Consider the following 14,247-nt stretch of genomic DNA (forward strand, 5'->3'; position numbering starts at 1 on the left):
AGTATACTAGTTTTCGCCCACGGCTTCGTCCGCATTTAAATTACCCTATGTGCTTTTCTGCATCCGGGACAAAATGTATGCAAAATTTTAATGATGATTGATTGAATAGCTAAGACGTAAAAGCGTAACAAACAAGCAGATAAACAAACTAACTAATTTCATATTTATAATATCAATACGGATGTGAAATATTTCTCCTTAGTACAATTTATTTAACACGCGTTCTTGAAAATCGATTTTGTTTCACAAATAAAGTATTCATATCTTAACACTTCATGCGTAAATCAGACTATCGTTGAAACCTTACAAGCAGTCAAGGTGTAGAGCATCAATTAATCCTAGGTCTTGTAAACGATCACTTAGTCCAACTATCTCAGCCGTCCTTCCTACAAAGTGATCAACTTTGTTAAGTAGCAATTATTTTTCACTACGATGCTTTATGTATAAGATAAGGAATGTGATTCTGTATATTTCAATATTATTGTTTTGACGCTTATATCTCGCTTGAATTTAGATTTTATAAGTTTAAAATTAAGGAATATTTTTATTTGAACTTATCTGATAGCTTTTATATATATATATAAAAAAAAAAACATGCGCTTACCATTTCAATTATTTAATCTGAGCACGCATCACTCACTTCTTATGTGCTTAATTAGCGCTTATAATTTATCTTCGGTTCGGCGGTGAAGAGAAGCATCGTAAAAAACCTGAATATATTTTTAATTTTTATTTTAAGTAAGATATAGCATATACTAATTACTAAACACTTGTTGCAAAACTCCTTTCATTATAATGTACTTTGTGATTTGCCTTTGCATATACAATATACAACATTTATTATTTATATATATAACAAAAATATATGTATATATATATATATATATATATATATATATATATATATATATAAATAGGAGACAGTATAGTAATAAATTTGTTAATGAAAGAAAATATCAGCGTCTCCCTTTAAAGTTAATTCATTATATGTTGAATGAAATTGTGTATTATGCTATATGTGTGTGCGTCATCAAACCAGACTAGAGCAGCATGGAACAAGAACTTCTCCTTAAAAGGATAGGAGGGATTCGCACAGCTCTGGAACATTTATAGTTTTTTACTTTTGTTACTTTTATATCATAAACTAAACAAAATGTTTATATGATTTAATGAAAGTATGATTACTGAATATAACAATTTGAAATAGACAATAACACTATCTAAAGAATGAAAAAGAAGTCTAATAGCTAAACAATTTTATAAAGAGGTTCAACCGTAGCAAATGTATAAACATTCCTACATAGCAGTATTACAAAAGTGTGCTATTAAAAATTCACCGAAGAATCGCGGGCAACAAAATATACATTACCGATCCGGTATACGGGCTAATTAGACTGAAAATACTCATACGCTAGTTCCCATGGTGGTATGCAAAAATTGTTGAGAAAATACCATATGTGCGTGTTTGCTAATTCGAGGCCCGGTTTAGCAATTTCAGCTTTTAGAATGATAAGACTGGGAACCGCGATACGCGGTGTGTTGTACGGACTTTAAGAGATTACTGATCGCTCTTTCTCATTGTATTAATTACAATTAACTATCTACGTTTATAGTTTTTCGTGTTTCATCCGATTCAAAGCTAAATACAAAATGATTTTTTTATTATTAAAACGTGTTTTCTTATTATTAAATTTATAGTTTAATTAGTTATTAAATATTAATAAATAACAAAATGTGCAAAAATTAAGATTGTCTGTGGACATCAAATACGCTTAAGTTTTGTAAAAAGGTAATAGCGTAAAATAAGAAAATTAATTACGAATCAATCAAATAATTTATGACGTTCGTTAATTAAAATTCTTTAATAATTTATTAGTTAATAATTTTATTAATGCAATGTTTTTTTTATTTCGTTATAGGTTAGAAGATATTGAAAGAAATATGCAAAACTGGTTTGTTAAAACAATGATTATTCAAACGATCGGTGAGCAAACTCCTCAAATCATATGCAAAATGCGATTCCCACGATCCTCGCTTATCGAGGCGTAGTGAAGCAAAGACGGTAGTCTTAAACAATGAAAGATATTGTGGATATTTTTAAAAATACTATGGATATGCAATTTATCCGTTGAAAAATTAAATACATATATGTATACAGAGAAATATTTAAAAAATCCAATGGAATGAAAACCGCTCTCAATTTGAAACTGTTTTTCAAAGTACATACATTAGTATGCAGATTATGTAATACTTTGTAAGATATGTGGTTTTTTTTTCGTTAAAAAACCTTTTATAAATTATTTTTTATGTATGGTTTACAATATCTACTGCAAACATGTTATGAATAGTTTTTAATTCTATATAATATACTTTTTTAATTTTAAAGCATATCTTTGTATGCTGTCTTAAAATGCAAACTTCCTAACCCATGTGAACCCCCGGCGGTCAGTGGCGTGCGGTGCGGGCGTGACACCACTCTCCCAGGTTCGATTCCCGGCGGGCACCATTAGTGCCAATAACCATCAGCCGGTAGCCGGTCCAACTGGCTAATTTTCTCTAATTTTCCTATCAAAAGCGAAACCATTGTTTAAATCACCAATAAGGATAACTGTATTCGGAATCGTGAGAACATCGATTTCGTTACGTAATTATCGATTTTCGGTGCGAACGGTTCAAGGCTGTATTTTGATGGTAGCGTGCATGTCGATATTTTGGTGATATGAAATACGACCTTGTGATAATCCGTTAAATTGAGCTTGAAGGAAACTGCGCTAACTGGCTGATGCTTAATGGCATTAGTTAGAAATGTACAGGGTTATGAATTAAACAACTATGACTTCAATTTGTGTTTTTAAATACAACAAATGTTTCATAAATATTAATACATGTTTATTAATAAAAAATGTTTATTGTTATTGTAGTAAAATAACGCATTATTCATATTAAATGTGTGTTGTAAATATATTTCATTTTAAGTCACTATTGATTTTTTATATAATAGGCTGGACAGGCAAATGGGCCATGGAAATTAAGATGTAATGTCCCCTGTGCCTATATATACAATAGTCATTCTTCAAACCGGAACACATCAATACTAAGTATTGCAGTTTGGTGGTACAATATCTGACGAGTTTGTGATACCCACCTATAAAACAAAACATTTTCTTGTATTATTTATATACTATAAATATTTTATTCGCTTGGCTTAAAATTTAGATGGTATAAATATGTTGTATTGAATTGAATTGAATTTATGTGAATAACTATTTTTTGTTTATGACAAAAAAAAGAAATATAAGTACATATTATGAATTTCAGGGTATTGAAATGTAAATGAATTTTATAAATTTCATATAGCATTTATAACCTTTGAATCGCGGCATTAAACCTCCGTTGGCAGCTACTTACCCTAACAAACCGTGAATAAATTAATCTCTAACACGCATGGAGGGCTGTCAACGCGTCTGTCTGTGGCCTCGTTGCCTTGATCCTTGGCTTATTTATAGTTATATTGATATCACATGTACATCTTATAGCTTAAATATCTCTTATAGAATATGAAATATTTGATTACAGATTTATAATATTTATACAAAATATTCAGCCTTAACTAGTTCGTATATATTGTCATATTATAATTTGTAAGTAAGTACGGGATTTACGTTTTTTTTCTGGGCGCTATTAATGTTTTTTTCTCCTTAATTCAGTAGTTTTTCCGCACTTGAATATAGCTAATAATAATTTAAAAAATATTGTGACGTTGGCAGAGTAGTTTGCGCATTCGTCCAAAATATTTTTTTATGGAACAAGTACGAAACATACAAAAAAAAAAGTCTATTTTATTTGGAATTGTTTTACCTGTTATTTATAACAGAGGATTGCGAGTTGCCGAGTTCCGTATGCCTTGGTAGTAAAGTTGAATCCGATACAAGAAATAAACTATATCTAAAGTTACCTTCATTGTAAAGATGGGGTCGAAGGATTTATTTATGAGTTTGTAATACAACATTATTTCTCAAGAATACCGTTCAAACGTTGATCTTCCTAGCCGATAAGTTTTAGTGCTGGCATAACCTATGGTCTTTTAATATACCGCGTCTAATCATCGAGTAACGTAATAGGCATATAATAGAAGCACTGCAATTCCATATTAAAAACCTATTAACATATATTTTGTATAAATTAAGTGATTATAGTTGAATAGAAAGTTTGGTGGTGTTTTTTTAATTACGTGTTTTTTAATTATATTTGGAATAATAATGGGCTCAAAGATACGTATATTGGATTTTATAGATAAATCTGTATATATAATCTATATTTTAACAATAAAGTAGCTTAGCCTCTTAGATATGTAGCCGCCAGCTTCAGGTGATCGTTAAGCAAAAACTTTTTTTTGGATTTTGAGAACACTGACTATGTGATAAGCTTTAAAGTATTGAATACAAATTCAGAAGTCGACCTGCTAAAAACATCTAGGTTTATTATTAAAATTATAATAGTCATACAAAGGTTACAGATGTCGCAAGCTTTTATGACAGGTGCATCGAAGAAATTTGCTCGCATTTTGTATCTATTAAATTTATAAAAATAATGATAGACGATTTATCAAATTAATTAAATTATCTTGTAAAATTATAAATTAACAAAAAATATAGATGCACAAACCTTGTTGAAAGTAATTCGATTTCCTCACGTAAACGCATACGAGCGCCATCAGTTGGAGCTGCGAGAGCCTTTGACGAGTCGACGGGGGGAGGGGCAGAAGGTCCCGAAGGTTGGCAATCTCTGCGTTGATGAGGTCGCGCCGAAGTTTGCTCGCGCCTTTCGTTGATTTGCCTTGATCGAACCTGAGAAAGAAGTTCTAAGCAATTATTCTATTTCTAGCTTTACTTTTGTCGAATCTAGTGTTTAATAGGTTTGCTATCAAAAAATATAAATATGACTGCAGACTAAACACAACCCTTAAATATATACGTATATATTATGACGATTCGTAGCGCACACGCGATTTTTTTTTTATAATTTTCTTTGGTCTGAATTGAAAACCGGTGATTACACCTATATTGTGTATTGTAATAAATAAACATATCATATTTTTTTATTCATAAAATCATATGATACAAAATAATAATTCATTAATTATCTAATATGATACATGTAAAAATAGCGTACTTTTTATGTTACATTCTGTATTAGACCTTATTATTTTAACGAGTTTATATTCATTAGATCCGTCTATTTGAACGTTTCTTTTCTTATTATAAATAAAAAGATATGTAATTAAAAATCATGACAGCATAAAATAATTAATAATAAAATATTACAAGTGCCTTCACTGTTAATGCACTTTCAGTTAAATATTAATCGCACGTTGCGTTTTAACGATAAAGGCGTTATCAATTCAAGCTCTTACAATGTTTAAAACTCCAGCTGTCTGAAATTTTGATATCTTTAATATAACGATCAAATACCGGTTCCAATATAAGTGTTAACTTGTCTCCCATGACGTATGCCGACTAAAATAGTCTTGCTTCAATCAATTGGAATGCGGTTAATTAGTTTGCAAATTACTATCTGATTTAACTGCATCTGGGTGCTACGTCATCATGAAAAATAAGTTGTATTATTACGCGTTTTAGACTAAGGAAAATAATAACATTTTGTGAATCATATAAGTGATGAGAAGCAATGAAGAAGCAGGTTATTTTTTTCAAGATATTCGTATATTTATAACATTTTGTTACGAATCATTTTCTTTTCTATACGATCAAATATTTAAGTATCGATTCAAAATATTGAATAAGAATATTGAATAATAAGAATTTCACCTGACATATACATGAGTAATGTTCCGCTTGATGTTTTTCTTCTCTATCAACCTCGAGATGAATCACAGGCACAAATATAGCAGGTGAAAAAAATATGGTGCAAGCGTTCTATGCACTGAACAAAAACATCTTAGACGCGACTTCATACTTTGATGTCTCAATTTTTAGTGGAACATCAAAGTAAAATAAGTTTTCGTGGTTGATTACATTAGAATTATATCTATCTAAGATTTTTTCAAGCAATCTTTTCATTTAAAAAAAGGTCAAAAAATATGTCTGTTATTTGTTTTTCATATCAAAATTTAAATATAACAGGTAATTTAAGGTATTTCAGTCATCGTACATCGTATGTCAATCCAGAAAAAAGATAGGTTTATTCTATTTATATGCTAAGCTAACTAAAGCGTCGCCGACTAACATCGGTTAGTCGGCGACGCCGCCGGACATCGTCAACTAACGGATCGCCGTTAGTTGGCGATGAATCTACGACAGAAATATTCGAGTAAATAATGTTAAAATGTTAAAAATACCGTTATAGTTTAACACAAAAATATAATAAATAAAACAGATATGCTAATTAAAATACTAGTGTTAAAAATATAATATAGTATGCTATCATTTGTCAATTCTTCTACAACATCGAGACGATATCGACTATGCTTATCGATGTATCGATTCGTTATGCTTAGAATAATCGTTTAGACAGGTTAACCGTTTATAAGAAGATTTATTAACGTTTTATATTGATTTTAATGGAGTACCATTAGATTTATTCAAACATTTTTATGATTTTTCTTACGGATTTTAACAGAAACGTGAATATTAGCATAAGCACAATAACATATATTTATTAAGTGTTATAGATATATATTTAAATGTCATGAGATTACGTATAATGACATGTGTTTTTAATAGAAAGTCTTTATGTAGCGAATAAATTTAATGGTGTCAGTTTTTCTTATCTCATATTTCCAATGATTGTCCCTATGGGTAGAGTTTGTAGAGTATTGTTTTTTTTTTAATTCATAAATATAAATACAATAGATAATATTTTTAAATCTATTTTTACAACAAAAAAAAAAAAAAAACGAAATCTTCTTCTAACAAATTGCGTCTACAAATGGGAATTAATATAAAATTAGTCATGCCTTTATTTCCTGTACAATTAACTTCAAGTTACATCATTACAATTGGTCCAAATCAACCAATAACAATTGTAATTCTTCCTTAAATACAATCAATTGCTTTTCGATATAATTCGTATATTTAAAACGACCTCGGCAGATAATTGAAGTAATATAAACGTTTAATATAGCTTTTGTTTAAAGGTCAATCTTTATAAAAGGTTTTATTAAAATAAGTCTATTAAGTAGTTAAAATATTTGTTACAAATTTTATCTTTAATGTGTGGTATAAAATTTGTTATGAATATATATTATATGTGTATTATTTTTTTTGTAAAATTTAATTAATCACCAGCTACCGACATCAAATCCGTTTTTGTAAACATTTTGTGATTATCAGCAATAGAGAGGGTAGTGTTATTACTTACATCGTTGGTTGCCTGAAAGGGATCGCTATGTAGCGATAAGGTCGCCAAAACTGTATGTTACTTTTATTTAGGATGTATCCATGTTTTATATATTTTTTTCTCTTAGTGGTGTAAAATAAAGAATATAGTAAAGTAAAGCTGTTATTTAATTTCTTGCTCCACATACGTTTGCAGTCCGTACTTTTTTGGTTTCCTTTTTAATGTATTTAATTTTTGATATGTTAGGGCTTATAATCGTTATATGAATAAAATAAGCTGTATGTTATATATATATATACATATATATACTAAGTATTCGTGGGAACAAGTAAGTACTTTTCGAATTATATTAATTTAATTAATATACTACATCTTAAATGGATTTAAAGTTAGCTTGTACAAAAAATAATTAGAAACTGCGAATTTGGAGCACAAGCGATACTAGTTGATTCTTTTATATCTTATATTCTGATGGTTCAGAATCTGATGTCAATCTTTGCCAAATAACACATTGTATGGTCTATCGACAACACAATGTGTTATTTTGCAAAGATTCAGAAATGTTGAAGTAATACATCAATCTCTCCTACAATTCATAAATATATTTCTCTTTTTTAAATGTTGAACAAAATATAAGTGATATTTAAAAACAGACGTGTTTGTTTTATAAGTGGTTCCTAAGCGCTCTTTTATAAATGAGTTTTAATGAATAAACTAGATAAATCAAACACAAATAGCATAAAATATCCTCGTGGAGATTGAAGAAACCTTATTTTTTTTTATAAATACCGTTGTACCAACGGTAGGTATCGTTTCACTAATTATTTTCTATGACGCAACATGTCGAGTGAAGGTAAGCATTTATATGAAATCTAAAAACCATTGATCAATTAAAAGTACTTACGTGTAGCCATGACCCCACTTTAACTAATTGACCGAATATATAGCTACCTGGTTCAATCATAATATTTTTTAACTCATTATTACTTGTTATTTGAACGGAATTTTTATTCATTTTTTTAATATTATTGTGTGTGAAAAAGTAATAATCACTTAAAATTTAAAATAATCTATAAGTTTTTGATAAAAGACAATATGATATACAAAATACGTTTAAGAAATTATTTTTTGTCTTTGTAAAGAGTATATAATGTAATATTATGTACTATAATTATTATAAATATTAATTTTACTTTTCTAATACTACCTACATCTTTTTTAATATTGTTAACTACTTTAATTTACTGTATCCGAGACACTATCTTTATTTTTAACTTAAATTAACGTAAAAAATTGTATATTTCTCATTTTAAGTGATTTTTTTGTAATCTTTATGAGAAATAAATGTCTATAAACCGAAATATTGTTATGATACTGAGAATTTCGAATATAATAGAATTTATCGACATAAAATTTCAATAACTTTAATATGATCCGACCGGACCTTGAGCCGAGAATATCGGGATCTGCAGGCTCATATAGTAGCTACTACACTTGCTAGGCAGTCTTATAGTCATAAGTAAGATTTGAGCTCTAGAGGAAACTACTTTTATTTGTATAATTATGAATGTCATAAATTGAATCGTCTGAAATAAAAAAGAAAGATATTCTTAACAAACAAACATTCAACTGTAGAGAGCTGGCCAATGAATGGTTTGTAATTAATAAAGTTAATTCATTCATTCGTTCGTCAGCTACAGACTCAGAACTTGTTTGATTGGAAATAATTAGTATTCCTTTCTTAGACGATTTATTTTAACAAATTATTCAAATCAATCTTTATTTTATGCAAACAATTTTTCAATAAGTAAACTATCTCTCATTGATGTCTTTATTCCAAAATTAAGTCTTGCAATTATATATAATTGATAATATTCCATTCAGAATTTGAAAACGTAACGATAATCTACTCGATAGTTCCTTACGTTACAAACCTTGCGGACTATGATGTCTTTTTATATGTCGATTACTCAAGAAGTAATTTAGATTACGTGATCCAAGGGTCAAATCTTGGGTGGTTGGTTGGTCCAAAAAATGTTATTGAATAAAAATGAAGGATTTTTCAGTAGCAGTCCAGAGCTTGGCAGTTCACAGTGCTTGCCTCAAAAACAGGTAAAGCCATTGGTCCTGCACCAGAACTCTCTTCGTTCATGTCAGATTGACGTCCCGTTTTACTCGTGGTAGAGCTTTGTGTGAGCTCGTCTGGGTAGGTACCACCCACTCATAAGATATTCTACCGAAAATAAGCAGTACTTGGTATTGTTGTCTTCCGGTTTGAAGGGTGAGTGAGCTAGTGTAATTACAGGCACAAGGGACATAAAATCTTAGTTCCCAAGGTTGGTGGCGCATTGGTGATGTAAGCGATGGTTAACATTTCTTACAATGCCAATGTCTATGGGCGTTGGTGACCACGTACCATCCATGGGCCACCACCCATATGCTACTTCTATTCTATAAAAAAAGGAAAAAATTTAGATTTCAGGGCTTTTTAGAGGATATAAAAGCTACACGCTTTTTTAGATAAACTAAGAAGCGAGTATCGTGTAGGTATTAAATAGTTTTTTTATACAAAGGTATTTTGAAAATATTTTTTTCTTTAAGAATTCCATACAAATAACTTACTTTAAATTTAACATTCCCACGTTGAGAAAAGAAGATAGCTCGTGGTAAAGATGGTAACCGAAGGGTTTAATCAGAGGCACAAACCGGCAATATCAATGAGTGCGTCCGTATGGTCGCTTATTAGTTAATAAAAAGGCGCACGCGATGTTTTGAGTTCGAAGGCTCGTGAAGGCGGTAAGTTTTACTTGCAATATTGTTATTGTGTTACAAATATGTTAATAATTTGTATACCTACAAAGTCTTTAGGAGTGAAAACGTGGTTCCAGGTAATTATTTCTAATTAAATTTGTGCTTATGTTTTGAGTTTAAAAATAATATTTTTAATGATAATATTTATATTACATTATATTTTAGTATAAATGCAAATAAGTACAACATGAGTTGAGCCTGTGGGTTTGTTAAGTAAATTATCTCTTATATTTAAAGACGTTACGTTTATTAAATTCGGTTGAAGGCGAACCTAGAGCTTTCGGCACATCTAATGATGATTAGTCTTATTACATTTATATGCATAAAAATGTATATTTTATCCAATGTTACATGAATCCAGAAATAAGTCTAGATACTGTTTTTAAATCTCGGGTCAAGACAATAAAAGTTTTTATGGGTTAACCCATTTTAAATAAAGAAATTTTTAAGAATGTCAAGAAATTTTTAGAAGCAGTCTTAGGTTGGCAGTATTACACACGTCTCGGAAATCAATGATATCTCTCCACTTATAGTATTGCCGTCTCATCCACTATAAAAGTGAGAGAAGAGCGTCTTTAATACATATGCTTGCTTGGAGATTTAATATTGATTTATAAGGTTAACCAAAACCACCAAGAAGGTTTCATTATCTTTAACATCATCAATACAAAAAGTATTCAAGTTAGTATAACACGTAACAAGTAATGAAACTTATCATACTCAATAGCTAAGCTTGTTTAGACGCGGTCTGACGTGGAAATTCTCCCGTTTTCCCACGGTGTACGCCAGCCGCCTCAAAGGCGCTCAATAATTTAGGCAATTTTCCAATATCGGCTTGTCTATGGTACAAGTTTGGCAATTAATTATAGACTAAAGTAAAATCTAATTTCGGTTTTATGAAGTTGTACAGTTTCAGTAAAAACGCGATTCCTTATATTTAATATATATTTTGTATTACTTTTTGAGAAACAACTAATTAGTTTGTATATGTTATCACAATTTCTTTCACCACGTTACAAAGGGTATTTGTTATATAACTGCTAGTTTAAGCCCACGGCTTTGCTTGCGTGGGATGAGGGGTGTGTTAGATACACTATGTACTTTTCTGTACTAGAGAAATCGTATCGGATCGAAAGGTTGGAAAGCTTAAAAACCAAACATACTCACTTTTGCATTTATAACATATATTATATTAGGATGACATATTATTTTTACAATAATATTTTTTTTATAATTTTTATTAAAGAATATTTCTTCGCGCTTTACATGCACCATACACAAAAGCCATGTATAGAAACCGCAACAGCGTATCAGTGCGCTGTACAAGGCCCTCGCATTACTACCTATGGTATTCTTCTATATTCAAACTACTTTATGAATTCTAATTGTATGTTCCTTCAGATATATTTTGTTATTAAAATATCGAAATAAGACCCTTTGAAATTTTTTTTTTTTTTTAATTATTTCAATGCATAAATTCTAACTAGCTATTATTTATAACATAAAACTTTACATACAAATAAGCTTTCGTCTGAGTCTATCGTTGAATACAGAATTAAAATCTTTAACATTATTTGTTATTAACACGGACATACATACAGGTGCGATCACTGGTATGTATGCTTATAAAAGCATTTTGATAATTATAATAGGAACAAAGTATGAGAAAAAATAAATTATTACCACTTAAAACAGTTCGCTACGATATAATTATGTATAAATATTTTTTATAAATAAGTTAATTGCCAATGCAAACATTCTGTATTATTATAGCGTAGAGCATCACATGTTGCACTTGCTTCATATACTCCTTTATAAAGAGTTGATTATGATAGCTCCGTCTAACAATCGGCTTGGAAAGTGCGCTAAACGGAGCCCGGAGCGAGCAATTTCCTCACATCTCGCATCGTAGGAATTCTAGTCATAATAAGTGAGATCTACTCGACTTATGCTCGCCTGGTAGTATTTCAAATTTAACACCATCAATAACCAGTCATGGAAAACGAAAGTTGCGAAATGTAATATATTTTTACTCACCTAATTAATACGTTTATGGTACAGACCACTGATTGCGCGAGAACTTTGTCCCGTCGAATTATTTCTGTTGTACCTACACGTATACATTATTTATAAAAAAATATATTTAAGAACGTTAATCGTAATTATCCCGTAAATAAATTCATTACCCTAACCAAAGGTTTGAATGATGTGTTCTGTGATTGTAATTCGTTTTGCGTTAAAAATGCCTAACTGTGAAACATATACTTACACAAATAAAAAACTAGAACAAAATTAACTTGGTCAGAGTTAGGAGGTGATGCTATGCTCCCATCACGTACCCCAATGCCAAGAGCAGGATATAATATGATACTTATAATATCACGAAATATTACCTATGCAATTTAAAAGAAGTAATATTCCTTAGTTTATCTATATCTTTGTTAGTGAATCAAATTATCAATTACAAATATACATTTGCAATGATTTTATTTAAAAAAATTAAAATATTATTATACTTCGTTTCATAATGTGATGTAAATATGGAGTAACTTATATATTATTTTAAGTATAACATTTAAATATAAGCCTCTTCACATCCTTACTAATATTATAAATGCAAAAGTGAGTTTGTTTGTTTGCTTGGCTTCTACTTAGTCTTAACTACTGAACCGATCATCATGATATTTTGCATACACGTTTGTCAGAGGTACAGAAAAGGACATGGAGTAGCTACGTATAAACGTGCGGGAAGCATAAAGCATTAAGACATATTCTCATTAAAAAAATAATAACAAAATTGATTTTGTCAATCACAATAAAATAAACTTTCAGTTAACACTTAAGCTTGATTAAGGGTTAGCCAAGACGATGTTTTATTTCTTAACCGCGTTTTGTTTATTGTGAAATATATTTAGATATGGTAACACTAATCATATTTATAATTATGTATGTACAAATAAACTCCTAATATAAATGCGCTCGCATTAGTGGTCGGGTGACTAACGACCACATTTGACACTGACTGCAATGGCCCATGTTATTAGCAGTCAATTGACCTTCGCCTGTCAGCGACTCGTGTCGACAGCCTCTTTATTTGTGGAATATTAAATTTGTATTGTTTATAAGTATGTGAAAAATACCATTCGAATGTTTTCTATATTACGGCAGAGCATTATATAGTTATGATGATGATGACCGACCAACCTGATTTCGGCCAAGTGCCATCCTCAAGGGAGAATAGCCAACTGCGCAGGGCATATTATAATACCGAAATGTGTTTGATCACACAATCGGCGAAACGACTACAGGAAGCAGTTCACGCGGAGCAGTAACAGCTTTGTGTGTTTTTCGAGGTACGGGCGTGTACACACTTTTAACATCTAGCTTTAATTCATAACTTGGAACTGCAGTCTTATAAGTTAGTCACTAGACCAACGATACAGTCAAATATACAGTATTACAACTTTAAACAAACTAACTCGTAAATACAATTGTTTTACGAATCTTAAAAAAATATTTATAAGATTCGTATATTGTACTTCTTATTTACTCTCTTTAAATATAAATTTCGAGCTACCTTAGATTTATTGTAGTTCATGAACTTAGATATTAGTAGGTATTTTTTTATTTAACATTTTATTTTACACTTTTCTTCAAATTGAATTCGTCGCAAAAACGCAGTGCACCTTTATCATATATTTTATGTCAATAAAGCACACGAAGACAAGTGAAGAGCAACAGGTCAGTGCACGCACACACAATAGCCTACTCATTAGTACGCCATTTGCATGCACTAATTATGGCGGCACGGCAACTGCGGTGACAACTTGTAGTGTCTGACTTATTTCTTTCTAGCAACTTAGATATCTTTTACCTGGAAAATAGATTTGATAAGGATAGACTAACTAAACTAGTTCGTAAATTATAATATAACAGTTTTGATTATATAAATCCGCATCATAAGAAATTTATATATTTTTTTTCCATTTGTGTAAATTTAATAATTAAAAACGTGCATAATCTCGTAAAATAAATAAACATATTTCGATATTATTATTATTTTTAATTCGAATAAAA

The 14,247-nt window shown here is 30.0% G+C and overlaps 1 protein-coding gene across 1 annotated transcript in view; it reads right to left on the reverse strand.

Annotated features, from left to right (window-relative positions):
• Positions 1-14,247, reverse strand: part of LOC126776331 (PAS domain-containing protein cky-1-like) — a 123,868-nt gene that overhangs the window by 77,579 nt on the left and 32,042 nt on the right. Inside the window, exon 3 of the mRNA XM_050498786.1 lies at positions 4,666-4,847. Coding sequence (XP_050354743.1) covers positions 4,666-4,847 — 182 coding nt within the window. The remainder of the gene's footprint in view (positions 1-4,665; positions 4,848-14,247) is intronic.

This window comes from Nymphalis io, chromosome 20, assembly GCF_905147045.1.
Source record: "Nymphalis io chromosome 20, ilAglIoxx1.1, whole genome shotgun sequence".
Taxonomy (NCBI): Eukaryota; Metazoa; Arthropoda; class Insecta; order Lepidoptera; family Nymphalidae; genus Nymphalis; species Nymphalis io.